This window comes from Heterodontus francisci, chromosome 40 (genome assembly GCF_036365525.1).
Source record: "Heterodontus francisci isolate sHetFra1 chromosome 40, sHetFra1.hap1, whole genome shotgun sequence".
In the NCBI taxonomy this organism is placed as follows: domain Eukaryota; kingdom Metazoa; phylum Chordata; class Chondrichthyes; order Heterodontiformes; family Heterodontidae; genus Heterodontus; species Heterodontus francisci.
Genome location: NC_090410.1, coordinates 13,739,286 through 13,762,231, shown reverse-complemented (window position 1 = coordinate 13,762,231; position 22,946 = coordinate 13,739,286). Strand labels below are relative to the sequence as shown.

Here is a 22,946-nt window from a genome sequence, read left to right as displayed (position 1 = left end):
CCGATGTGACCTGTTTTACACTATTTGCCAATCTGGTGCCACCTGCTTTACGCTATCAGCCAATCAGATGTCAGTTGTTTTACACTGTCAGCCAATCCAAGGTGGCTTGTTTTACACTATTAACCCTCCCCCTCGCTTAAAAATAAGCCTTACCCGCTCTCCCTTGCCCCGCTCATGATGGTCCACTAACCAAGTCACACTTTGCTGTTCCTTGTTATCTCACCAGAGTTGCCCTTTGACCCCACGTTTCAGCTCACCTGTGCTACAGCTAACATAATGTGTGCCGTTGTCTTTGGAAACCGGTTCGATTACACAGATACAAAGCTGCTCACCCTACTGGATATGATTACAGAAAACATGAGAGTCATTAGCAGCCCCTGGGGGCAGGTAGGTCCATCGTAGTCACTGTTTCCTCCCCCTTTGTCTTCACCTGTCTGTTGCTCAACAATACCTGAGTTTCTTTTTGTTTTGTGACCTGCCAATAAACTCTGACCTTTGAACTCACTCCCAATCTGAGGGTGACCCCTTGTTCTAGCGCACTCACCTACCACTCCCCAACCAGAACTCACCCACATTTTCAACACACGTAAATAATTTTGGTTCTTAATTCACTGGTGCACGTGACATCAAACAGAATGAATGAAGAGTCGGTGGGCACTCTGAGCCCAAAGTATATCAAATCAAGTTTCAGTTCAGCCTACAGCACTCAAATATTTTCGCCCTCATAACACCTTCCTCTATCATTGCCTGAGGGTGAACACAATAACTGCAGATTCTTTCATTGTAAAAAATGTAAAGACTTCACAAAACATTCTGTGCCTAAATTCTCTAAATCTGTTCTATGTGAGGGTTCTCTCTACATCTCATGTGTTTCCTATATGTTCCATGGGAACGTTCTCTACATTTCTGTGAGAGTTCTATATTTGTTCTCTGTACGTTCTATAGGAGTCCTCTATATGTTCTGTGAGAGTTCTCTATATGTTATATAGGAGTCTGCTATATGTTCTATAGGTGTTCTCTATATGTTCTGTGAGAGTCCTCTGTTTTTGTAAGAGTTCTCTATATGTTCAATGGGAAACTTCTTTATGTTCTATAGGAGTTCTCTATATGTTCTATGGGAAACTTCTTTATGTTCTATAGGATTTCTCCATATGGTCTGCAATTGCTCTCTATATGTTTTATGTGTAAGCATGGCTGCTGCTCCTTTCCAGAGCATTTGATCAGGGAAATCAGCCCACCTACATTCTACATAGTGCACATGCTGCTTATTACCTGCACTATTGGGGTAAACTTACTGACCTCACACTATTGGGGAATCGACAATTGAAGGGACCGTGGGCTGGAGCTGGGACTATGACACTGTAGCAACGACCTACCCAACCGTCACACCCACCAAGCGGAGCCTGTTGGGGGTAGTGGGGGTGGGGGGGGGTGGCGGGGAGGGAGGTGGTGCACAAGGTGGGTTGAGTACCTTAGCTGGGGTGCACTGTCCCCACATTCTCTCAGTTTCTTCAAATAATCTAAGTTGCATTCTACACACGTGTGGTACAGGTTTACATTATTCAGCCACTAGGTCAAGACTTTGCTCAGGCATGCTCCCATACCTGTGCCTCAGCTCCCAGCCTCAGGTTGCCCCAGCACGTCTCACTGTTTAATGACTCATTCTCCCATTGCCGTGGTTCCCAACCTGAATCACCTGTGGCACCCTAACAAGGTCTCAATGGTAACCAGGTGTGGCAACCATCGTCCTTTCATAATGACGTCACGATGTGGGAGCCTAGTTAAAGAACTAGCGTTTGCCGAGAAAATTTAGCACAGATCACCTCTATCCCAAGATGCTCCTTTCCCCTCTGCTCCTAGTGCGAAGGCCACCACATGCTGTAGATGGAAATTCTCATGAACACAGGAATTCATGCCTTGACTCCTGTGCTAGATTGATTCCTGGGGTGAGAGATGTGGAGAGATCAAGTAGAATAGACCTTATTCTCTGGAGTTTAGAAGAATAAGAGGTGATCTCATTGAAACGTATAAGATTCTGAGGGGGCTCTGACAGGGTAGATGCTGAGAGGCTGTTTTCCCCTGGTTGGAGAGTCCAGAACTAAGGGTCAGAGTCTCAGGATAAGGAGTCAGCCATTTCGGACTGAGATAAGGAGATGTTTTTTTTTCACTCAGAGAGGGTTGTGAATCTTTGGGATTCTGTACCTCAGAGCCCTGTGGATGCTCAGTCATTGAGTATATTCAAGGCTGGGATCAATAGTTTTCTGAGCTCTCAGGGAATCGAGGGATACAGGGCTAGGGCAGAAAAGTGGAGTTGAGTTGAAGATCAACCATGCTCTTCTTAAATGGCGGACTAGGCTCGAGGGGCCGCATGATCTACTCCTGCTCCTAATTCTTATGTTCCAACTTACAGTAGAGAGTAGCATGCAGAAGGGAAGAGAACTGGGCCCAGTACGTTAGGAACCAGACCTGGGTAGGAGTGGAACTGAACTAAGTATTTGTGGGAGGGGGTAAGAAATCGATGCCAATCCCGACTCAGACTGACAGCTCCCCCCCACCCCACCTCCCCATGATCATAAACACTCCTGTGGATGTGACAGACTCATTTTTTTTTTTGCTAATGCTCCCATTTCCTCCTGGTTTTCTCATCTAGCCTTTTACACGCTCCACTACGGTGACATATATTGGGATAGGATTCCTCGTCAAGGGTCTAGTGCAAACCTCGACAGCAAGTGGTCACTTTCTCCACCATTTGGGGCATCAAGGCTACTGGAGTCACACTGAAGCCTAACCATTGTAGACTGGCTGAGGTCAGCCAACCCAGCACAACAACCTGGGGTCATCCAGGTCAATACAGCTCAGTGCCCCCCCCACCCCACCGACACAGTTCATTTCGGTATCAGTTGTGGCTCGTTGGGTAGCACTGTTGACCCCTGAGTCCAATAGTCATGATTTCAAACCCCACTTCGGAGACTTGATTACGTGTCTTGCAGATGAGACGTTCATCCAGAGGCCCTACCTGGCCTCTCAGGTAGATGTAAACAATCCCATGGCACTATTGGAAGAAGAGCATGGGAGCTCACCCTGGTGTCCTGGTCAATATTTAACCATCAGCTTAAACAGATGTTCTGGTCATTATCTCATTGCTGTTTGTTAGGACCTTGCTGTGTATAAAATTAACTAAGGTGTTCGCTACAATACAGCAGTAGCTACTCTTCAGAAAATACACTTCATTGGCTGTAAAGCACTTTGGGACATCCTAGGTTGTGAAAAATACAATATAAATTCCGTGACGGGTAATAATCTAATCTCTCGCTATTTGACCCCTGACTCTCCCCCCCCCCCACCCCCCCCCCCACCCCTTCACAGAAAACCACCCTTCCCACCCTGACTCAAGTCGTTAACCACCTGTTGTGTTCCTTCCTACAGCTGTATGACTTGCTTCCAAATGTTTTGGATCACCTCCCGGGCCCTCACAACAGGCTTTTCGAAAATGCGGCTAAAATAAAAAGTTTCCTGAGGGAAATGATCCAAAATCACAAAGACACGCACATCAAAGGCAGGCCCCAGGATTTCACCACGAGTTTCCTCACCAAAATGGAGGAGGTTTGTGAAAAGGTTTTGAACAAGTTTCTGTCAGTGTTGACCTTTAAGGGAATCTCTGGGTTTTGAACGGTTGGAATGGGTTACTAAACCTGCTCACTAAATTCTTACTCAATCAAAGCAATTGAAATAAGAGAGTCATTGTTGGATATCTTGGGGCATGAAGGAATATTGATTCAAGGTAGAAGATGAGCATTGGTTCAATTAGCTTGTGACCTGTGAGGAAAGTTTTAACCTAAGGAAGGATATACTTGCCATAGAGGGACTGCAACAAAGGTTCACCAGACTGATTCCTGGGATGGCAGGATTGTCCTATGTCAGAGGGGCTGAATGGCCTACTCCTGCTCCTATTTCCTATGTTCCTAACTCATCCATTGAGAAAATAATGGCATCGGGTACACTCCGGGTTTTACACTCTATCTGATTTTGATCTCAATATTGAACTACAGGGGAGGAGTGTAGAGCTGGCATTTTATCCGATCCTGTGGGTTTCCCATCCAATCATTCGGGTTAATATTACCCCATATTTTCTTTTTGTTTGTATGTTCTTGCAATCTTAAATGTCCTCTGAAATGGTCTAGTAAACCATTCCATTGTATCAAATGACAAACTGCACGGTGGGCAAACCTTCACGGCATAGAGACTGCAGCAGTTCAAGAAGAAGGCTCCCACCATCACCTTCTCAAGGGACAACTGGGGATGGGCAATAAATTTTGGCCATGCCAATGACGCCCTTATCCCACGAATAAGTTTTAAAAAACGGTTGACGCAATGGATCCCATGTCGCTATTCAAAGAAGAGCAGGAATGTTCTCCTGTTCATGCATCCAACATTTATCCCCCAGTTACCAGCTCCAATAATAAAAAATACATTTAACTGGTCATCTATCTGATTTACTGTTTTTTGGGATCTTGCTGTGCTCAAATAGGCTGCTTTGTTTGCCCACGTAACAGCAGTCACTATGCTTTGAAATTACTTCATTGGCTGTGGAGCTCTTTGGGACATCTTGAGGACGGGAAAGGTGCTATATAAATGCAAGCTCTTTCAGAATTATGTTAAAAGAACATAAGAACTAGGAGCAGGAGTAGGCAATTCAGCCCCTCGGGCCTGCTCCGACATTCAATACGATCATGGCTGATCTCATCTCGGCCTCAACTCCACTTTCCTGCCCGTTCTCCAGAACCCTTCAACCCATTACTAATTAAAAATCTGTCTATCTCCTCCTTAAATTCACTCAACGTCCCGGCATCCACCGCACTCTGGGGTAGTGAATTCCACAGACTCGCGACCCTTTGAGGCAAGTAATTTCTCCCCATCTCTGTTTAAAATCTGCTACCCCTTTATCCTAAAACTATGACCTCTCTTATTACAGTAAACTATAGGTTTCACCAGGATAAGACAGCAATAGCTCAATGGGCAGCATATATAGAGCAGAATGAGGCGATCTCTGCCCAAGAGGCTGGAGGGACGCGATCGTTGACCCTCATGCCCCCCTGGTCAGGGACCGAGAACAACACCAAGGATGACCCAGACCTGGTTGTTAAGTAGTGATTGCTGTTTGAAAAGTGGTCTTGTGTTTTTTGTTCGGCTGTGATGCCCATCTTGTGCACTGTCAGTCAGGCAGAACGTGCCAACAATGTGATAACTCAAAGCTGCTATCCTTTTCTTTTCTTTGCAGGAGAAAGGCAACCCCAGATCTGAATTCAACGATGAGAACCTTCTGCTGTCCACATTTAACATATTCCTCGCTGGGACTGATACCACCAGCTCCACCATGCGATGGGGGCTCCTGCTATTCCTGAAGCATCCAGAGGTCCAGGGTAGGTACGACCAACGGCAAAGTCATTCTGTGCTCGTTAACTGTGCTTCTTGCACATTCCAGAAGTGCCCTGGACTCATGGCAATAAAGATGCAGCTGTATCAACAATGAAGTCCTGCATTCCGTTTAGTAATGGGCTTTGCCCTATCTTAATAGCTATTCTGATACTGTTTTGGCCAACAAAAAGTCTGCTTCCAAGCAATAGGAAGCTTTTCGTTTAAAAAAGTCCCCTTTAAAAAAGGTCTATGACAAACTTCTCCCTTGTTAGTTGGCTCACTGGTACCATAGAGAAAAGGCTTATGTAATAAGCTGGTGCTGGGCGGGAGTCAGCCCTAACATGTTTCAATGAGACCCAGGAGTTAAATTGACCTAGGGGCCTCATGTCAAGCCTGCAGCTCGCCCCACCAGCTTCAAATTTACCCCGCGGCTCCAACTAAACCCAGGGCTCGTGACTTGAGCACATAATCTAGTTTGACATTTTCATGCAGTATTGCAGGAGGGCTGCACTGTTGGAGGTGCCGGCTTTTGGATGAGACGTTAAACTGCAACTGTGCTCCAACCGGTTCAGGTGAATGTGAAAGATCTCATGTCACTATTCAAAGGAGAGCAGCGAATTCTTTCAGCATCCATCAGCCAACACCACCGAGCAGCGTGAGATATGGCTCAGTGGGTAGTGTTAAACTCTTTATGAAGAATATGCTAAGACTAGGATAATACAACCAAAAAGTGCTGGAAATACTCAGCAGGTCTGGCAGCATCTGTGGAGAGAGAAGCAAAGTTAACGTTTCAGGTCAGTGACCTTTCATCAAAACTGGCAAAGATTAGAAATGTAATAGTTTTATGCAAATAAAGTGGGGGTGGGGCAAAAGAGAACAAATAGGACAGAGGGTCACAGAGGGTAACTGACAAGGAGGTCATGGGGCAAAAGCAAAGACAAAGAGTGTGGTAATGGCGTAGTGAAGTACAAAGCGTTAGTGCAGAGAGGGTGTTAAATGACAGAATAATGAAAGCCCTCGCCAAAAGCAAAACATAAGAAAAAAGTGGGCAGGTACATGGTTAAAAAAAAAGTGTAATGATGAAACAAACTAAAATAAAATGAAATTAAAAAAAACAAGTAAAACTAAAAAAAAAGGGGGGGTCCAGTCATGCTCTGAAACTAAGACTAGAATGATTTGGTGGAGATTGTTTATTGCTTGCCACAGAGATTACTTCTGCTGTCCAAACAACACCCACAGCCAGTGCTGGCTGCTGTTCTTTATATATACACACTTGAATGCACTTAAATAATCGACACCCAACACCTGTCCCCTTATTATCTTGAACTACCAGGTATTTCTCATCCATTAACAGAACTTCAGACACAAACAGGTAGCACTCTCACCTCTGAGTTAGCAGCTTGTAGCTTCAAGTCCCACTCCAGAGACTTCTCATACTCTATGCTGCCACTTCAGCGAGTGGGTGCTGTCTTTTGGATGGGATAACCCCATCTTTCCTCTCAGATGAACGTAAAAGATCCCATGCCATTATTGGAAGAAGAGCAGGGGAATTCACCTCTGTGTCCTGGTCAATATTTATCCCTCAAATGACATCTCTAAGAAAGATGGCCTGGTCATTATCACATACGAATTAGGAGCAGGAGTAGGCCACTCGGCCCCTTCAAGCCTGCTCCACCATTTAATAAGATCATGGCTGATCTGATTGTGGCCTCAACTCCACTTTCCCACCTACCCCCAATACCCTTTGACTCCCTTGTTAGTCAAGAATTTTTCTACCTCTGCTTTAAGAATATTCAATGACCCTGCCTCCACCACTCTCTGGGGAAGAGAGTTCCAAACAGTCACAACCCTCTGAGAGAGAAAATTTCACCTCATCTCCATCTTAAATGGGAGACCGCTTATTTTTATACTGCGTCCCCTAGTTCTAGTCCTTTGCACAAGGGGAAACATCCCTTCAGCATCCACCCTGTCACGACCCCTCAGGATCTTACATTGTTGTTTGTGGAACTTTGCTACGCGCAAATTGTCCGCCATGTTTCCGAGACACACCAAGACATTACGGTACACAACTAAAGACGTACTGCGACACCACTGTATACAATGATAGTGAAACACTGTGACACTACTACACACAATGACATGGACACTTTGTGACACTATACCACCAGTACATGCTCATTGTGCCAATTGTAATTGTAATGTAACTAGCAGAAATCCACAAACCATTCACACTCAAGTTAGTATCTTTATTGCAACAGTACTTTTTTACCTACAGGATATCTAGTTATTCTTTCGCCAAAGACTTTAACAGAATCAAAACTTCTCGCTCTGGAAAAAGCGACATAATGCTGTCCACGTGTAAAAACAGGCCTAGGAATATAGCTACAAAGTTTGTCAAGTCTGGCCTTGTAACTTGTTCATAATCATAGAATATGAAAGTCTAATTGGCAACAGTTTTCTCCTGAGTTGAAAAGGTAGCTTTACATCTGATGGTCTCAATATTATACGAGGAACAGACACTCTATGTCCTTGCAATCTGCCTGTTAGAATTTCAGCTTCTATCACTAAAGAAAACAGCTGCCTAACTACCAACCATGTTCCATGACAAAGTCCTTGTGTAGGATTCAAGTTTCGTAGCAACATTATCACTGCTCCTTCCTTGAGTCTGGGTTTGTGCGGTGACATGCCTATTGGAGTTAGACTGTGTAGAAACAGCTGATTATTCTTTTAATTCAACTAACAGCTTTTCGAAAACATTTTCATTCAAATCTAGTGAATCTTCATTTTTAGCACAAAGAATAGCTTTAGAATAGAAAGTTGTATCAAATAATTGTCCCTGCCATTTTGCCACACTTAACCAATTCCATCATCTTATCCACCTCTCCCATGCCATTCCCATTCCTCGTGCAAGCAATCTCTCGAACCAGGGTAATTTTTTTTTTATTCGTTTGTGGGATGTGGGCATTTATTTCCCATTCCTAATTGCCCTTGAACTGAGTGGCTTGCTCGGCCATTTCAGAGGGCATTTTAAGAGTCAACCACATTGCTGTGGGTCTGCAGTCACTTGTAGGCCAGACCAGGTAAGGATGGCAGATTTCCTTCCCTAAAGGACATTCGTGAACCAGATGGGTTTTTACAATAATGGACAATGGTCATCATTAGGGTAGCTTTTTAATTCCAGATTTATTAATTGAATTCAAATTTCACCATCTGCTATGGTGGGATTTGAACCCATGTCCTGCATTAGCCTGGGCTCTGGAGTATTAGTCCAGTGACATTACCACTACACCACCAACTCCCCCCTCCCCCCACCCCACCCCCTGTTGTTGTTGGGCATCTTCTGCTCTTTATTCTCTCCACCAACACCCCCACCCTGTCACTGCCACCACCTGCCATTGGCAGCCGCACGTGTGTCGCACACTCCAGGCCTCCACGTGCCCCATGTGCCTCTGCGTGCGCCAGGCACTGCCCGCCAAATAAACCCAGCAACAGATGCGCCCCTTAAACTGACCAATCAAAATTGTCCGGACAGACAAAAATTGAGTACTGCCATTATAGATTCTTATTTTGTTGTGACAATGTCTGTTCCTGACACGCCCTGTAATAAAAACAGAAAGTGTTGGAAATACTCAGCAGGTCGCTGAGATAAAAGGTTCTGATGAAAGGTCACAGACCTGAAAAGTTAACTCTGTTTCTCTCTCCACTGATGCTGCCTGACCTGCTGAATATTTCCAGCACTTTCTGTTTTTATTTCAGATTTCCAGCATCTGCAGTATTTTGCTTTTATTATTATGCCCCGTAATCAAACTATTTCACTCCGGCATCAATTATTTCTTTTACTTGAGTCTGCATGAGTTGGTGCCCATTGCATTTTGCTTTACAATATGTTGCAGAATTGGACCCAAAATAGTGTTTAAAAATAAATTACTCTTAACTTAGGACACGTCTCTTTTCACATGTGGTTTTACTGCAGATGGTGAGACCGTATACACTTCTGCACTGTTCATTCTGATGTGTCAAATTGCAATAGTTTTTACAACTGCCATAGCAGAAGTTGAGATAACTGCAAAGATATACAGCACTGCTCAGTAATTAAAGTAACAGAATACTGATTTCAACAATGCCTGCTTTCCGCCCTATCACAAACCTTCCATTTTGTTCTCCCCCACCTGCTTTTCCCTGCTTCTACACCTGCTTATAACCTGTTGCATCTCTAACTTTTCCCAGTTCTAACGAAAGGTCACTGACCTGAAATGTTAACTGCTTCTCTCTTCACAGATACTGCCAGACCTGCTGAGTATTTCCAGCACTTTCTGTTTTTATTTCAGATTTCCAACATCCGCAGTATTTTGCTTTTATTTTAGGGTTTAATTCGCTGCCACTTCTCTTCCTACCTTGAAGAAGTTCTGCTCTTCTCTCCGACGGGATTTCCGTTTGTCTCTTTCCACCTTGTTTAATCTCTCCTGCCCTTTACCCTTTCATACCCCCTTCCCTTTTGTTCTCTTCTCCCACCCCCACCCCTCTTCACTTGCTTCAAACCTATTACATTTCTAACCTTTGCCAGTTCTGATGAAAGGTCACTGGCCTGAAATGTTAACTCTGTTTCTCTCCATACAGATGCTGCCAGACCTGTTGAGTATTTCCAGCACTTCCTGTTTTTATTCCACACCCCAACTAATTGGCTCTGACAGGCTTCTGTCCATCCTTCCAAGCTACCTGATTGGTCCATGTTGATGGGCTTGATGCTCTGTGTTTACCTATGAGGTTCATAAAATCATAAAATGATACAGCACGGAAGGAGGCCATTCAGCCCATCATGCCTGTGAGGGTTTTTTTAAAGAGTTACCCAATTTGTCCCAATACTCACCCTTCTCACCTTTCTAGTAAATTGCCTCACTGAGGACTTTATATCCTTCCTAAAGCATGTTGTCCAGAGATGGACACAGTGCTCCAGCTGGGGCCCAAACAATGTTTTATAAAGATTCAACATAATTCCCTTGCATTTGTACCCTATGCTTCTATTTATAAAGCCATGGATCCCTTATGCTTTTTAACAGCCTTCTCAACTTGTCCTTCTACCTTCAACGATTTGTGTACAGACACCCATAGATCTCTCTGTTCCTGCACCTGCTTTAAAATTGTACCATTTCGCTCATATAGCTCCTTCTCATTCTTCCCACCAAAATGCATCACTTCACACTTTTCTGCATTAAACTGCACTTGCCCTGTGTCTGCCCATTTCTCCAGTCTACATCCTCCTGATGTCTGTTACTATCCTCCTCACCGTTTACTACATTTCTGAGATTCGTGTCATCTGCAAACTTTGAAATTATGCCCCATGTACCCAACTACGGGGTCATTAATATATATCAAAAAGAGCATTGACCCTAATATCAATCCCTGGGGGACGCCACGTACACTTCCCTCCAGTGTGAAAAACAACTATTCACTATTACTCTCTGCTGTCTGTCCCTTAGCCGGTTTCGCATGCAGGCAGCCACTGCCTCTTAATCCCATGGGCTTTAATTTTGCTAACAGGTCTATTATGTGGCACTGTTCTGTCCCTATGTGAGGGGAAGATTCCTAGTGTGTATGTGTGTGAAATGGGTCACTTACCGGTAAGTGAATGACTTTTGCTATTAGTAAGGGAGGCAGATCTTGAAAACATACTTAAAGGTCGAGAAGACAAAACATTTTCAAAATCTTATCACCCGTAATAAGTGATAGTTCGCAGATCCAGACTCAGGGGTTAGTTTGACTCCTGGCAATAGAAAAAAAGTTTAAATAGATGCATCCTCCCAACCCCTCTGCCCTTGAGCCAGCACTCACTGCTCCCATTTACAGCTCCTCAATTCTGCAGCCTGTACCCTGTCAGCAGACCCTTAATCCCACACCCTCTGCCTGGTCTACAGCTCCCCACTTGCACTCCCTACTCTCCATCTACAATTCCCCCAATCCTGCACTCTTTGCCCCATCTACAGCCCCTCAATCTTGTACCCCCTGCAGCCCTTTACTACGCTGAAGGCAATTGTACTTTTACAGAAAAAATTCAAAGTGAGATTGATGAGGTGATTGGGACTGACTGCACACCGACTATTGAAGACAGAGACAAGATGCCTTACACCAATGCAGTTATCTGTGAGGTCCAGCGATTCTCCAATATTATCCCGTTAAATCTCCCGCACACCGTGACAAGAGACACTGAGTTCAGAGGATTCATGATTCCAAAGGTAACACATCTAATTTATTGAGCTTTTTGTTTCTTATTGCCTGACGCTTTCTGTAGCCACCTGTATCTGTATTCTCTCATTTCTAGGCAAATGACTAGGGTTTGGAGAGTCTTGTGGGATAACTTACTCAATCACATGACCCTTAGTGGCAAACCCAATGAGATATTGCAATGTGGGAAATCCTGTTGGATATCTCCAGTGTGACAATCCCAGTGGAATATCCCCAGTGTGACAAACCCAGCAGGATATCCCCAGTGTGACAATCCAAGTGGGATATCCCCAGTGTGACAAACGCAGTGGAATATCCCCAGTGTGACAAACCCAGCAGGATATCCCCAGTGTGACAAACCCAGTGGAATATCCCCAGTGTGATAAACCCAGCGGGATATCCCCAGTGTGACAATCCTAGTGGAATATCCCCAGTGTGACAATCCTAGTGGGATATCCCCAGTGTGACAAACCCAGTGGAATATCCCCAGTGTGACAAACCCAGCAGGATATCCCCAGTATGACAATCCTAGTGGGATATCCCCAGTGTGACAAACCCAGTGGAATATCCCCAGTGTGACAAACCCAGCAGGATATCCCCAGTGTGACAATCCTAGTGGGATATCCCCAGTGTGACAAACCCAGTGGGATATCCCCAGTGTGACAAACCTAGTGGGATATCCCCAGTGTGACAAACCCAGTGGAATATCCCCAGTGTGACAAACCCAGCAGGATATCGCCAGTGTGACAAACCCAGCGGGATATCCCCAGTGTGACAAACCCAGTGGAATATCCCCAGTGTGACAAACCCAGTGGGATATCCCCAGTGTGACAAACCCAGCGGGATATCCCCAGTGTGACAAACCCAGTGGAATATCCCCAGTGTGACAAACCCAGCAGGATATCCCCAGTGTGACAAACCCAGTGGGATATCCCCAGTGTGACAATCATAGTGGGATATCCCCAGTGTGACAAACCCAGCAGGATATCCCCAGTGTGACAAACCCAGTAGAATATCTCCAGTGTGACAATCCTAGTGGGATATCCCCAGTGTGACAATCCTAGTGGAATATCCCCAGTGTGGCAAACCCAGTGGGATATCCCCAGTGTGACAATCCTAGTGGGATATCCCCAGTGTGACAAACCCAGTGGAATATCCCCAGTGTGACAAACCCAGCAGGATATCCCCAGTATGACAATCCTAGTGGGATATCCCCAGTGTGACAAACCCAGTGGAATATCCCCAGTGTGACAATCCTAGTGGGATATCCCCAGTGTGACAAACCCAGCGGGATAGCCCCAGTGTGACAATCCTAGTGGGATATCCCCAGTGTGACAAACCCAGTGGAATATCCTCAGTGTGACAAACCCAGCAGGATATCCCCAGTGTGACAAACCCAGCGGGATAGCCCCAGTGTGACAAACCCAGTGGAATATCCCCAGTGTGACAAACCCAGTGGAATATCCCCAGTGTGACAAACCCAGCAGGATATCCCCAGTGTGACAATCCTAGTGGGATATCCCCAGTGTGACAAACCCAGTGGGATAGCCCCAGTGTGACAAACCTAGTGGGATATCCCCAGTGTGACAAACCCAGTGGAATATCCCCAGTGTGACAAACCCAGCAGGATATCCCCAGTGTGACAAACCCAGCGGGATATCCCCAGTGTGACAAACCTAGTGGAATATCCCCAGTGTGACAAACCCAGCAGGATATCCCCAGTGTGACAATCCTAGTGGGATATCCCCAGTGTGACAAACCCAGTGGGATAGCCCCAGTGTGACAAACCTAGTGGGATATCCCCAGTGTGACAAACCCAGTGGAATATCCCCAGTGTGACAAACCCAGCAGGATATCCCCAGTGTGACAAATCCAGCAGGATATCCCCAGTGTGACAACCCCAGTAGGATATCCCCAGTGTGACAATCATAGTGGGATATCCCCAGTGTGACAAACCCAGCAGGATATCCCCAGTGTGACAAACCCAGTGGAATATCCCCAGTGTGACAATCCTAGTGGGATATCCCCAGTGTGACAATCCTAGTGGAATATCCCCAGTGTGACAAACCAAGCGGGATATCCCCAGTGTGGCAAACCCAGTGGGATATCCCCAGTGTGACAATCCTAGTGGGATATCCACAGTGTGACAAACCCAGTGGAATATCCCCAGTGTGACAAACCCAGCAGGATATCCCCAGTATGACAATCCTAGTGGGATATCCCCAGTGTGACAAACCCAGTGGAATATCCCCAGTGTGACAATCCTAGTGGGATATCCCCAGTGTGACAAACCCAGCGGGATAGCCCCAGTGTGACAATCCTAGTGGGATATCCCCAGTGTGACAAACCCAGTGGAATATCCCCAGTGTGACAAACCCAGCAGGATATCCCCAGTGTGACAAACCCAGCGGGATATCCCCAGTGTGACAAACCCAGTGGAATATCCCCAGTGTGACAAACCCAGCAGGATATCCCCAGTGTGACAATCATAGTGGGATATCCCCAGTGTGACAAACCCAGCAGGATATCCCCAGTGTGACAAACCCAGTGGAATATCCCCAGTGTGACAATCCTAGTGGGATATCCCCAGTGTGACAATCCTAGTGGGATATCTCCATTGTGATAAATCCAGTGGTGGGATATCCCCAATGTGACAAACCCAGCGGGATATCCCCAGTGTGACAATTCTAGTGGGATATCCGCAGTGTGACAATCCTCGTGGGATATCTCCATTGTGATAAATCCAGTGGTGGGATATCCCCAGTGTGACAAACCCAGTAGGATATCCCCAGTGTGACAATCCTAGTGGGATATCTCCATTGTGATAAATCCAGTGGTGGGATATCCCCAATGTGACAAACCCAGCGGGATATCCCCAGTATGACAATCCTAGTGGGATATCTCCATTGTGATAAATCCAGTGGTGGGATATCCCCAGTGTGACAAACCCAGTAGGATATCCCCAGTGTGACAATCCTAGTGGGATACCTCCATTGTGATAAATCCAGTGGTGGGATATCCCCAGTGTGACAAACCCAGTAGGATATCCCCAGTGTGACAATCCTAGTGGGATATCTCCATTGTGATAAATCCAGTGGTGGGATATCCCCAGTGTGACAACCCCTGTAGGATAGTCCCAGTGGGATATCCCCAATGTGACAAGCCCATTAGAATATTCCCAGTGTGATACACCCAGTGGGATATCCCCAGTGTGAAAAGCCCAGTAGGATATACCCAGTGGGATATCCCCAGTGTGACAAACCCAGTGTGTTATACCCAGTGTGATAAACCCATTAGAATATTCCCAGTGTGATATCCCCAGTAGGATATACCCAGTGGGATATCCCCAGTGTGACAATCCTAGTGGAATATCCCCAGTGTGACAAACCAAGCGGGATATCCCCAGTGTGGCAAACCCAGTGGGATATCCCCAGTGTGACAATCCTAGTGGGATATCCCCAGTGTGACAAACCCAGTGGAATATCCCCAGTGTGACAAACCCAGCAGGATATCCCCAGTATGACAATCCTAGTGGGATATCCCCAGTGTGACAAACCCAGTGGAATATCCCCAGTGTGACAATCCTAGTGGGATATCCCCAGTGTGACAAACCCAGCGGGATAGCCCCAGTGTGACAATCCTAGTGGGATATCCCCAGTGTGACAAACCCAGTGGAATATCCCCAGTGTGACAAACCCAGCAGGATATCCCCAGTGTGACAAACCCAGCGGGATAGCCCCAGTGTGACAAACCCAGTGGAATATCCCCAGTGTGACAAACCCAGCAGGATATCCCCAGTGTGACAATCATAGTGGGATATCCCCAGTGTGACAAACCCAGCAGGATATCCCCAGTGTGACAAACCCAGTGGAATATCCCCAGTGTGACAATCCTAGTGGGATATCCCCAGTGTGACAATCCTAGTGGGATATCTCCATTGTGATAAATCCAGTGGTGGGATATCCCCAATGTGACAAACCCAGCGGGATATCCCCAGTGTGACAATTCTAGTGGGATATCCGCAGTGTGACAATCCTCGTGGGATATCTCCATTGTGATAAATCCAGTGGTGGGATATCCCCAGTGTGACAAACCCAGTAGGATATCCCCAGTGTGACAATCCTAGTGGGATATCCTCAGTGTGACAATCCTAGTGGGATATCTCCATTGTGATAAATCCAGTGGTGGGATATCCCCAATGTGACAAACCCAGCGGGATATCCCCAGTGTGACAATCCTAGTGGGATATCTCCATTGTGATAAATCCAGTGGTGGGATATCCCCAGTGTGACAAACCCAGTAGGATATCCCCAGTGTGACAATCCTAGTGGGATACCTCCATTGTGATAAATCCAGTGGTGGGATATCCCCAGTGTGACAAACCCAGTAGGATATCCCCAGTGTGACAATCCTAGTGGGATATCTCCATTGTGATAAATCCAGTGGTGGGATATCCCCAGTGTGACAAACCCTGTGGGATAGTCCCAGTGGGATATCCCCAGTGTGACAAGCCCATTAGAATATTCCCAGTGTGATACACCCAGTGGGATATCCCCAGTGTGAAAAGTCCAGTAGGATATACCCAGTGGGATATCCCCAGTGTGACAAACCCAGTGTGTTATACCCAGTGTGATAAACCCATTAGAATATTCCCAGTGTGATATCCCCAGTAGGATATACCCAGTGGGATATCCCCAGTGTGACAAATCCAGTGTGATATACCCAGTGGGATATCCCCAGTGTATGAACCCAGTGTGATATACCCAGTGGGATATCCCCATTGTGACAAACCCAGGAGGATAACACCCATGTGATAGCCCCAGTGTGATAAATCCAGTGTGATAAACCCACTGGGCTCAGAAGATTCCATGTCACTTCAAAGAAGAACTGGGGAGTCCTTCTTTGTGTCCTGAGCAATATTTGTAGCTCAGTCATCATCATTTAAACAGATTATTTGGTTGATAGCTCATTGCTGTGCTTTGGGAGGTCATGCCCAATGCTACATAAGTGCAAGTTCCTTCTTTCTTTAAAGGCCCGAACATGGGTGCTACATTGATCTTAATCTCTGTGGCATTTTTTTAGGGAATGATTGTGATACCCCTCCTCGCATCTGTTCTGTATGATTCCAGTCGTTGGGAGAGTCCAGAATCATTCAACCCGGATCGTTTTCTGGATGAGAAAGGACGATTGAAGGAAAATGAAGCCTTCATTCCATTTTCAGCAGGTCTGACCAATATTTATGTTGTGTGTGTGTGTGTTTTTATTTAAATTGCGAAAGTGAGGTGAAGGGGACAAGATCCATGGTGCAAGATGGCGACAAGGTTGAAAAGAATAAGGAGAGAAGCTGAGACAATGACGGAGGTAGTGATGTATTCATCTCGAACTTGGCTTTTCAAAAGCCTGGAGGACAAAATCAAGACTGAGGCCCTGGGAATGAACGGGTTAGAATTGAAGATTTCACATGTGTGTTTAAGATGATTAAAGGATTTGGTAGATAGAGAGAAACTATTTCCTCTGGCAGGGGGAGTCCAGAGGTGGCGGGTCCTTAAAATTCGAGCCAGGGGTTGCTGGCAATGGGGAAGCTGTGCTGATGTGTTCACACGCCATCTGCCCCCGTGGCAGCAAGTTTAAATCCTGCTGCTCATTTCCTGCCTGGTGGGAGCTTGATGGGAATAGGGCAGAAAAATTGCCCGCCAGCACGAGGTGGACAGTGGGATCGGGGCCTGGGGCCACTCCACAGGGTAATCTCGTATTCGGGAAGTGGTTGGGGTTGAGGTTGGGGCATCCAGAGCAGGGGGAAGCCTATAAGTTCCTAATGGGGGCCCAAAGAAGCTCTCAAAGAACAAAGAACAGTACAGCACAGGAACAGGCCATTCGGCCCTCCAAGCTTGCGCCGATCTTGATGCTCCTGCTCCTCCTAATCCCAACACAGGAGAGACCCTTCCCTCTATTGGAATTTCCTGGTGCTGATCATCTTCCCTAGGTTGGCCTGGACAGAAAGTCACAATGGCTTCCCTCCACTGGTCTGGGTTTAAAATAGCAATCGGACCCCAATGACATCATCAGGGCTCAACAAGAGAAGGTAAGGCAGGTCCCGCCAGCTTTGGGCAGGTGTCCTTGTCACCTGCTCAGGACACCAAGTTAAAATTGTAGATGGAAGGACCCTGGCATTTCAGCTGTCTACCCATTTGGTGGGAGAGGTGGTTAAAAGCCTCCTCCTATATCAACATTTAGGAATAGGTTGGAAACAGGGATAAAGGGACGCGGTTGGCACGTGGAATTAGATCTACTGCTGCTGCAGAAGGTAAGGACCAACAAGAAGTGGTTGGGCTGAACAACCTGTCTCCATGTTGTAATTTCTATGTCACCACCACCTCGTGAGACTTTTTGATGAACTCAGATTGTTGTGGCTCTCTGGCTAACAAAGAGCCAATAGAACTCCCACCTAGGGTTGCCATGATCCAGGATTATCCGAGAGTATCCAGCAATTAAAGATTAATCTCTAGGACACGACCTGGGAAAAAAGTCATAGCAACATCTTTTGAACATGTCTATTTACCAGTTATTAAAATATAGGAGATGGGGGAGAAAGGTTGTTTGACCGACAGTCAAGAGTCAGCCAATCAACTGGCTTTCCAAAGGGCTGTGGGAAGGCGGGTTGCTTGTTGCGATGACGGGCAAGTTGGGCAATGAATGGCGGGATTGTGGGTGGAGGGGAAGGGGGGCATTGAGAGGTTGGATTTGTCAACCATTGGCAGGATTGTGGGGGGGAAAGGGGGGGTGGGGGCATTGTAAGGTATCGAAAACCAATGTCTGCACACCACAAGCATGGACAAGTCAGGTGACCAATGGCAGGAGCGTGAAGGCGGGGCGGTTGGTGCCAGATCACGTGACTAGGAGTACCACCAACCAGTATTGGCAACCCTACTGCCACCCTGTAAAAGGCCCATTTGAATGAGTGTTCTGGTGACTCCTCATTGCACTGTTGTAATGAGGTCAGTTCCTTACACCCCTGGATTATTTGTGCATGTCTTACAGGGAATCGTATGTGCATCGGTGAGACCGTGGCTCAGATGCAGCTCTTCATCTTCCTCACGACCCTGCTGCAGAACTTCACCTTCAGATCCCGGCTAGACCCACAGGCCATCGATATCAGCCCACTGTCCAGTGGCTTCTCAACCCTGCATCGGCCGTACCAATTATATTGTGTGCCTCGCAAATCAGCATGAAACACAGCCGGAAAGCAAATTTTTAAAAAATCAAGTTATGTGACCAGTAAGAGGTCGAAAATGGAACTTGCAACATTATGCTATAACAAACTATTTTTTTTTTTAAATAACTTGTTCTTGGATGTTCACAATTTGGGCCGTCAGCTTTCCCGGAATGTCTTGGGTTCTTTAAGGATTGAAGATTGATCTCCTGCAAGTAAAAGACCCAGGAGAAAAAAGAAAAATTAAGGGTTTTTTTTTACAATTTCTATGAACATTGTGTATATTAGTTCTAAAAAAATCTTGGAGATGGGCAATAAAATGGCTATTCGACTGAGTGGGGCAATTGGAGGGGGGGAACGTCATGTGATGAAACCTCCAGGTATATGTCCAACCGGTGTTGGCAACCCTAGCTGGCAAGGCAACATTTATTGCTCATCGTTGGTTGCTCTGAGGGCATTAAGGGTCAACCTTATAGGGTGGGATTGGGCTTATATGTTGACTGGACCAGGTAATGCAGCAGGTTCTCTTCCCTGAAGGACGTTACTGAACCAGGTGGGTTTTTATTACAATCCAACAGCAATGTTGGAAAGTAACTTTCACCTTTAAACATTTTGAAGTGTTATTTTTGAGTCAATTAAGGGATATTGTTAATCGCTGACTGAACAATGATTGGGCAACGCACCAGGCTGGTACCTAGAATAGCCCGTACCTCCCATGGTAGAGTGCCACAGATGCCTCAGTGGGTGCATGCACTACCAGATGTGATACTAAGCCACACACACCAAGGAAGCTCCGGCTTTAGTCCCTGGGAAGTGCCAAGTTATCCGATTCCAGCTGCGGCAGCAGTAAACATGACCTTTGCCCTCAGTGTCCAATGGCCCCAGAGGGAAAATCAGCTTAAGATTGGTGTCCAGTGACCCCATGGATTTCCCATCGCCCCTAAATTGGGCAGCTGCGTGCTGGGAAAAATGGAGAAAATCGGGAGCCTCCGGGACCCAACCCTCTGAGCCCCCTACCCGGCACCTGCCTGCCCTAGCCACTTCTTTCCTGCTCACACCTTGGAAATGCTGATGAGGAGGCAGGGCCTGGGTTTCTGGCTCACTTTCCTCCCATCCACCTCCTTAACTCCACTCTCTGTGACTGTGAGGTGAAGCCTGGCAATAGTTTTGTGCAAGATAAAGTCTCTTAATTGAAGGATAAGTCCCAGTGAAGGCCTCCTGGGTCAGTGTGTAGCACTCTCACCTCTGAGTCAGGAGGTCATGTGTGTGAGATCAATCCAGAGGCACAACATCAGTAAAACAGAGTATCTGTTCATTATCACATTGTGGGATCTTGCTGTGTACAAATTATCTGCCACGTTTCCTGCATTACAACATTGACTTCATTTCAAAAGTACTTCAGTGGGTGTAAAATGCTTTGGGATGTCCTGAGATCCTGAAAGAGAGGGCTTTAAACTAAACAAGGGGGTGAGGGATCAAACCTGGGTAGATGTAGCAAACCAAGGGGTAGAGTCAAGGCAAGAGAGCAGAATAGTAATATGCGAAATGAGGGTCTGAGATAGCAGGAAGGGAGAACGAGAAAAAACTTAAGAACCCACCAACAGTCAAGACTAGTTGGTACAAAGATAACAAAAAGACAAAACTAAAGGCTTTGTATCTGAATGTACGTAGCATTCATAACAAAATAGACAAACTAGTAGCACACATTGAAGTAAATAAATATGATCGGATAGCCATTACGGAGACGTGGCTGCAGGATGACAAGGATTGGGTCCTGAATATTGAGGGGTATATGATGTTCAAGAGGATTAGGAAGTTAGGTAAAGGTGAAGGGGTAAAGGTGGCATTGGTGCAAGAGTTAGAGATGACCTTGGTTCAGAAGATCAGGATGTAGAATCATTTTGGGTGGAGATGAGGAATAGTAGGGGAAAGAAGTCACTAGTGGGAGTGGTCTACAGGCCCCCTAACAGTAGACATAATGTAGGACGAAGTATACAAGAAGAAATATTGGGCGCTTGTGATAAAGGGATAAATAATCATGGGTGATTTTAATCTACATATAAACTGGAAAAATCAGATTGGTAATAGTAGCCTGGATGAGGTCATAGAATGCTTTCAGGATAGTTTCTTAGAGCAGCACGTTCTGGAACCAACCAGAGAGCAGGTTATATTAGACTTGGATATGGGGAGAAAGCCGGAATAGAGTACTGAATTAGACAGTCATTCATGATCTTTTTTGAATGGCGGAGCAGGCCCAAAGGGCTGAATGGCCTACTCATGCTCCTTTTTTCTATGTTTTTATGAAAGGTGCTATATAAATGCAAGAATTTCTTTCTCTCCCTCCTTTTCTGCCCCGACCTGATCTGGAGGCCTTAAGTATTGGCCTTCAGGAAATGATTGGTTGCGGTCCAGTAGCTCCTTTAACATAGCCTCAGGCATCTTCTGGAGCTGAGGTATGGCTTAGACTTTTCCAGGGGATAGGGAGCTATGGGCAGTCTCCCATCTGCCCACCCAACAACCCCACACCTGGTAAACCAATCCATGGGTCAGGAATCGGGTACGGGAAAGTGAAAGCAACTGAGATGGAGCCCGGCCCGACTGCGATTTCTCCCCCTCTGGCTAAAGAAACCAACACTCGCTGTCTCGACTCGCATGTTGTGAAGTAGCAAGAGCTGTGGAACAGTAGGCAGGACAGGAGTTATCTAAATATACATCTCAATAAACCTCTTCTGATGTGGTTTTGTGTGTGTGTGTGCTTTGCAATCGAACGCTGCTCACCCAGCATTCACACTGCGTGTACTCCCAAAGGCCAGAGCCCACTAAATAAAGTACTTGGACTCTCCCGAATTAGTAACATGGGTGGAGCAGTCCCAGGCTGTTGTGACACAGGACCTCCCTGCCCCCTCCCTCTGGCTCTGCATTCCAGATGGTGTACTGGTTTAACAATGCAGCAAGCCACAACTTGTTTCTGAGGGCACAGGACTTCATAGTATCATACATCACAGAAGGAGGCCATTTTGCCCATCTCTTGGCGGTGCTTACTGACTGCCCTTCTAATCCTTTGCTCGTTGCTTGGCAGATTATAACAGAATATGTGGCACTTTTTTAAATCAGCGAGGATGTTACATGAACTGATTTGCACATTGGATATTAATCTAACTTCCTGTCTGTAACTTCAACAAGGTTTCTTGCCCTCTCCCCCCCCCCCCACCCCCACAAAATGCTGACCTTGTGCACCTGACTTCCCCCCCCCCCCCCCCACAAAGTTCATAAACTTTAAACTTTACCCCTTCCCACCATCCCCTCCACCAATGAGATAAGTTTAACGCCGCTCCCCCACCTCCCACACTGAAAACTTACCTCCTCCCCGCTCCCCACCAGTGTTCCACCTCGGATCCCCGGACAGGGATCTGAAGGCGCGGGAGTGCCGGCCACCGGCACCAATATCATCCAGGACGGATAGCAGGAGCGAGCAGCTAATCAATTCCTTTATTTACATTAATTAACATTTAAGTCAAGCTCCCGCCCCCCCGCCAGCAATATCAGGCTATGCCTCCCCGGCGTCAAGGTCCATGGCACCCCACACCCGGAGGAATTTTGAAGCCCACCCACCCCCGCCACGACCCCCAATGTCGGGGAGTCTGTAAAATTCAGCCCAGAGAGAAAAAGAGTGAAAGAGAAAGGGAGGCAGAGAGCAAAAGATACAGTGAAAGACAGGTAGAATCAGAGCAAAAGAGAGACACAAAGCAAGGGAGAGAAAAAGGGTGAGAGACCATGAGACAGAGGGAACAAAGAGAGACAATGTTTGTCTGTTAGCTGCAGATGTTCGTCTGATAAGCTGCAGATGTTTGGCCGGATAGATGCACATGTTCAGCTGCCTCGTTGCCATCCGACATTTCACGAAATTTAAGCAAGTTTATAGAAATATTCTGATGTCTCAACACGAGCCACAATTATGCCTAGTTGGAACTGTTTGTGTTATATTTAACATTCTGCCTCCAGCTAAACCTGTTGCAAACAGCAATAGGAAGTCACTGCATAATAAATGTAGAGTGCTCTCCCCAGTGGTAGATGATCATCACTGCAGGAACTGTTCAATTTA

The 22,946-nt window shown here is 46.3% G+C and overlaps 1 protein-coding gene across 1 annotated transcript in view; it reads left to right on the top strand.

Annotated features, from left to right (window-relative positions):
• The window catches only part of LOC137353111 (cytochrome P450 2F2-like), a 41,350-nt gene extending 19,298 nt beyond the window's left edge, over nt 1-22,052 (top strand). Inside the window, exons 4-9 of the mRNA XM_068019107.1 lie at nt 227-387; nt 3,427-3,603; nt 5,279-5,420; nt 11,458-11,645; nt 16,717-16,858; nt 18,673-22,052. Coding sequence (XP_067875208.1) covers nt 227-387; nt 3,427-3,603; nt 5,279-5,420; nt 11,458-11,645; nt 16,717-16,858; nt 18,673-18,863 — 1,001 coding nt within the window. The 3' untranslated portion in view covers nt 18,864-22,052. The remainder of the gene's footprint in view (nt 1-226; nt 388-3,426; nt 3,604-5,278; nt 5,421-11,457; nt 11,646-16,716; nt 16,859-18,672) is intronic.
• Nucleotides 22,053-22,946: the final 894 nt, after the last annotated feature.